The sequence below is a fragment of the Mesitornis unicolor genome, unplaced genomic scaffold (assembly GCF_000695765.1).
Source record: "Mesitornis unicolor isolate BGI_N332 unplaced genomic scaffold, ASM69576v1 scaffold26969, whole genome shotgun sequence".
NCBI lineage: Eukaryota > Metazoa > Chordata > Aves > Mesitornithiformes > Mesitornithidae > Mesitornis > Mesitornis unicolor.
In genome coordinates this window covers 11,007-15,859 of record NW_010206951.1, presented here as the reverse complement: position 1 = coordinate 15,859, position 4,853 = coordinate 11,007, and the positions used below count along the sequence as shown (strand labels likewise).

The window sequence follows — 4,853 nt, the reverse complement described above, 5'->3', positions numbered from 1 at the left end:
TAGCGTTCTCCTCGAGCAGCTCCTATTCCTAGGCTTCAAAGCACTTGCTTGGAAGCTTACCTGAACTTTGCTCTCCAGTGTGCCTAACCAGCGACATTACAGAATTACTTATTTTCTGGTTAATGTATAATTAGTCCAACACAGACAGTTTGGAGGTTGTAGCCGTAGGTAGTTCAGCTCTAGCTCCCGTGCTGCTGGTGCTGGCTGCGATGGATGCAGCCTCTGAGGAAAAGGTCAAATAAGTTAAATTTCTTTTTTTTTTCCTCAAGTCCTGCTCATGAGGAGTCATCGTCGTGCGATGAATACCTTGAGGTCCTGTACATTCAAGCACGAGAGAAGTCTTGTCGACACACGCTCGGTCACCACACAGCACTTGGGTGTGAGCTTCTGTCAGAGCGAGCGCCCTCGGGGACGGCAGGGTGGCGTTTTGGGAGAGGACGAGGTGTACCTGTAGAGCAGGGCTGTATAGCTCACACCCAGGCCATGCTGGGTGTGCTGTTTGGCCTAAAATAGGTGGTGTGGTTATGCTTGGAGTCAGATGGATTTGGTGTCTTTGTGCATTTTCTGGTCAAATACAGCAAGTTTCTATAGACAGCGACCCCTCTCCAGTCAACCACATCCCCCAAATCTTAAAGGCTTGACCCTGTATATTGAATTTTTGCTGTCTGTGCAGTACGTTGTGGAAAGAGGTAGAGTGGACAGCTGGGCCAGAGGCATTTGGCACCAAGGAAACACAGGAAGCCACTCAGTTTCATGGGCAAATTATTATTTAGCTGGGTTCATTTTGCAGCCAAAGTGCCTTTGGCACAGTGGAGGCATTTTAAAAACACTGACCCTTAACCTCGACGACCGAAGGCTGAAGGTCTGCGAGCAGGCGCTGTGCTGGCAGCCCCAGTGCTGGGTGCTGAGCACCCAGAGAGTTAATAATAGTTAATGACAGTTAATAACAGCCTGTATCAGCTGCAAATTCTGCCACCGCGTTTTTCACCGGCTTTCCCAAAGTGAAGAGAAGGAGATGGAAAACATCTCTGCAGCATGGGGCCGTGTCAGCCCGGCCAGCGTGGAGCTGCCATGGCACCCACAGCTTGCATTACCACCAGGTTTCTTTCCAGAAATCTCTTTTCTTTGACATGTGGAATAGATTCCTGTATATATATTTGATCCACGTATATATTTTTCACGATGAGCATCCTTGAACTTATCCGAGCCCCGCTGACCCGCACGCTCCCATCCACCTTAATACCTGTGGTGAAGATAAGCACAGGTGCACACCTAGGCCAGCCCACAACTCGCCCTTCCCAGCAGGGATCAGGAAATATCTTAGGGAAAGTTTTTGTTTCCCTGAATTGCAGCCCAGAGCAAACTGCGTTGAACCACGCTGCGTCCCCCTTGCCTCGGGGTTCACTTCTGCTTGGTCTTGCGCAGCAGCAAAGCCCATCGACTTCTCAGTTTGGTTTTGGCAGGATGGGCAGGGCTGTCAGATGGCATCTGGGTCTCTTTGTAACGCAAGAGTTGCTCCTTTTTGTTGCCCACAGCTGAGCGGAGCAGCTCCAGCAGCCCAGGAGAGAGGTTTCTGCCTCCCTCCCCTTGCCTTTGCCTGGGCTTGGCCACCGCTTGCCCGGACAGCTCAGCCCCTCTGCTCCCTGGGCACAGGGCGAGCGCTGGTGTGGGTGATATCCTTGCTCTCTGCTAGCATGGCTAATTATTAAAATCATGCTATACTTTGATCTGTGGTCTAATTAGCTTCCCTTTGTGGGAGAATTATCTAATCTGAGGCTGACATGTTTGACGTCTCTCCACAAGTTCTCCTGGCAGGGCTCCCTTCACCAGCAGATTAGTCACCGGGATGGGAGCAAGCCATGCCAGAAACACGCTTGGCTCTAATTTTGGTGGACAAAGACTCACGATGCTGTTTTTACTATTTTTTTTTTTAAACCTCATCTGGTGTTACACATGGTTTTAGGTGGAAGTTTCCACGCTGGCTCCCGTCCTAAGCCGCCAGCCCCAGTCGTGAGGCTGAGCGATGGGCAGAGTCAGCCCTGCACGTTGTGGGGATGGAAAGGAATTTGGAAACTGGTCAGTGTGGGAAAAGAGATTTTATTCTGTGCATACTCTTGCGTGTGTTTTGTCGAGCCCAGAAGTTGTAGAAATGCAGCAGTTTTGGTGCTGGCAGAGGTCTGGTAAACTGGAAACTGTCACTAGCCAGATAGCCCTTCTCCATTGCCCTGCTTTTCTGGTAGGGAGCATCTCAGGCCATGGGGAGCCGGGTCCTGGGTGTTGGGAGGGCTGAGAGGTGCATGGTGGGGAGGAAACGTGGGGCCAGGGCAGCCCCCGGGGCGCACACACCAACTGCCCATCGCGTTTGGCATCGCTGGCCGCTCTCCCACCTCAGAGGTGATGGGGTCCTGTCAGATGGCCACCGGTGTTTCAGGGGGCCCTGGCTTGATGGGGCTTAACTGGGGAGGTGACTGCTTTCTCTCTTATTTTTTTAATGCTTTAAGCAGGACTTCCTGGCAGCTGTGGAAACAGCACCAGTGCCAGCGATGGGCGGAAACACGGGTGTGGGGAAAGTAAATTAAATGACTTGGAAATGTGTGTGTGTCTCCAGCCAACAGCCCCCGTGCCTGGCTGAGGCTCGAGGCAGCATTGGGGCCGTGTCTGAGCTTGATCCCTTCTCTTGCAGTGGAACCTGGTGTGTGAGGATGACTGGAAGGCCCCGCTGACCACCTCCCTCTTCTTCGTGGGGGTCCTCATCGGCTCCTTCATCTCGGGGCAGCTTTCGGACAGGTAACGCCACTGCTCCTGCTCCACGGGGACACACCTGGTGCCATGGCTGCTGCATTTGCTCCTATGAGGCACAAGGGAGTTAACTGTCCAGTTCTCTGAGTTTTCATCAAAATGGGGTAACTGGCTGCTGTCTTCACAAATCTCAACCTTGATTTACCCCAAGCTGCTTCTTGGGCACTTTGAGGGACCAGGAGCTGATCTCTGTGAGGAGCCCATGTGGCTGCTTTGCAGATTGATGTTGTGGTTGTCACTTCATGACCACATTTCTTTCTTTATCTGGCCTTTTTAGTAGTTGAAAAGGTGTTGTTCATAGTCACACGTGAACTGACAGTCCGTTCTTGGAGCTACAGGATTAAAACCTGTCCTTTGAGTGGCAGCTCTGCATAGAAGAGGTGGTTTGCTGGAAATAAAGTGAGCATATCCAAGAGGAAGAATAAAAGAGAACTTGTAAATAGATAGCAGTCATGACGTACCATCTAAGATGTAATATATCAGGAAAACATTGCAGATATTGACAATTATCTCAGCACTATTGAAGTTTTGGCCTTATATGTGTCAAATGCAGAATATACATTCCTTCTGTGAGTCTGTGTCCCTCTTTACACAGCCCTTGCCCTTTTTTTCCATCTCCTCACAGCAGGGTCTCCAATACAGCTGTGATTGCTGCCTGTTAGTCAGGAATCTGTGAGTTTCAGCGCTCCTCTGTTTAGCAGAAGGGTTTCAAAACTTGATGAGAGTCTTAATCCTAAAGCCTCCAGCGTTCAATCCCATGTGATCTGAATTTAATCTCCCGACTCCCACCCCTGGTGCAGAAGTCAGCTGGTGTTTGGAAGGGAGATGAGATAATCGCTAAATCCCACTGGTGCCATGTGCCTGCTGCGAGCATCTGAGACAACGTACGTGCCCCGACGGCAGCACGGGAACACGTTCAAGGCACGATGGTGTTGCAGTGTGTAGATGCCAGTAGCCTAAAAGCCGTAATTTCCCAACTTTTGGCTGCGTGGCTTGTAGTCTTCAGGTGTCTCTCACTTACGGACTGTTGTCCAGTCTCCTCAGTCACTGTCCAGTTTCTACTTCTAATTTTTCTTCTTGGTTTATTTCCTGGGTATTAGATAACTTTAGGGTTTTTTAGTGCTTATGAGATTAATAAAATTCTTTAAGATGAACCAAACTTAAGGTTGTGCTAAGGTGCATCACTTGAGGTTGGATATTTGTGCTCCCTTACACTTTATTATATATCCCCGCTCCATAAATGTGTGCTGTTTCAATAATAATCTCCTTTGTCTTTTGCAAAAGGTTTGGCAGGAAGAGCATCCTCTTTTTGACGATGGCCGTGCAGACTGGCTTCAGCTTCCTGCAGATCTTCTCCACCAGCTGGGAGATGTTCACAGTGCTCTTTCTCATAGTGGGCATGGGGCAGATCTCCAACTACGTGGTGGCCTTCATACTGGGTATGAATATGTCTACATTAGATTAAATACTTGCTTAATGTACTGTAATATTTTTTTTTCCCTCTGACTCTGCACCATTTAAATCCTCACTGGTACAATTCCTAATTTAGGCCAGTATGGTTTTTTTTGCTCTTGGATACTTCAAGCCTGTACTTTCTACACATTTAGAGAAAAAGAAGAGAACAGGAAACCTCTAAGTACGCATCCCTTTCCCTCCTTTTCGGAGAAGAAGTTCAAGGCAGCATTCAGGGTTTGTTATCAGCAGAAGCAGGTCTGAGATAGAGCAGGCGTTCAGGTTCCTCCCTTTGCAAGGGGTCCGTGGGGTTTGTAGGAAAGGCGGCTGTACAGGTGCATTACTGGGAGGACTGATGTAGGTCTCAGGGAGGAGCTGGGATTTGCATCAGCTGTCTTTAAAGCGTGTACATAGACATTTATGTCATCTTTTAAACCAATGGTGTCAGATTTACAATTTGTAGATCATAACGTGAGCTAATCTAAATTAAAACCGTATTCTTATAGTTAATGCTGGTTTTTTCCTACACCATGAGGCTTTAACAGGGTAAAAATAGAGCAGAAGAGCTGGGTATGAAATCAGTGCTGTGGAGGGGACACAGA

General features: G+C 48.8%; 1 protein-coding gene across 1 annotated transcript in view; it reads left to right on the top strand.

Annotated features, from left to right (window-relative positions):
- Positions 1 to 2,674: 2,674 nt before the first annotated feature.
- Positions 2,675 to 4,853, top strand: part of LOC104546556 (solute carrier family 22 member 4-like) — a gene marked incomplete at both ends in the record, with an annotated part of 12,881 nt that continues 10,702 nt past the window's right edge. The window contains 2 exons of the mRNA XM_010191972.1: positions 2,675 to 2,787; positions 4,084 to 4,238. Of these exons, the coding sequence (XP_010190274.1) occupies positions 2,675 to 2,787; positions 4,084 to 4,238 (268 nt within the window). The remainder of the gene's footprint in view (positions 2,788 to 4,083; positions 4,239 to 4,853) is intronic.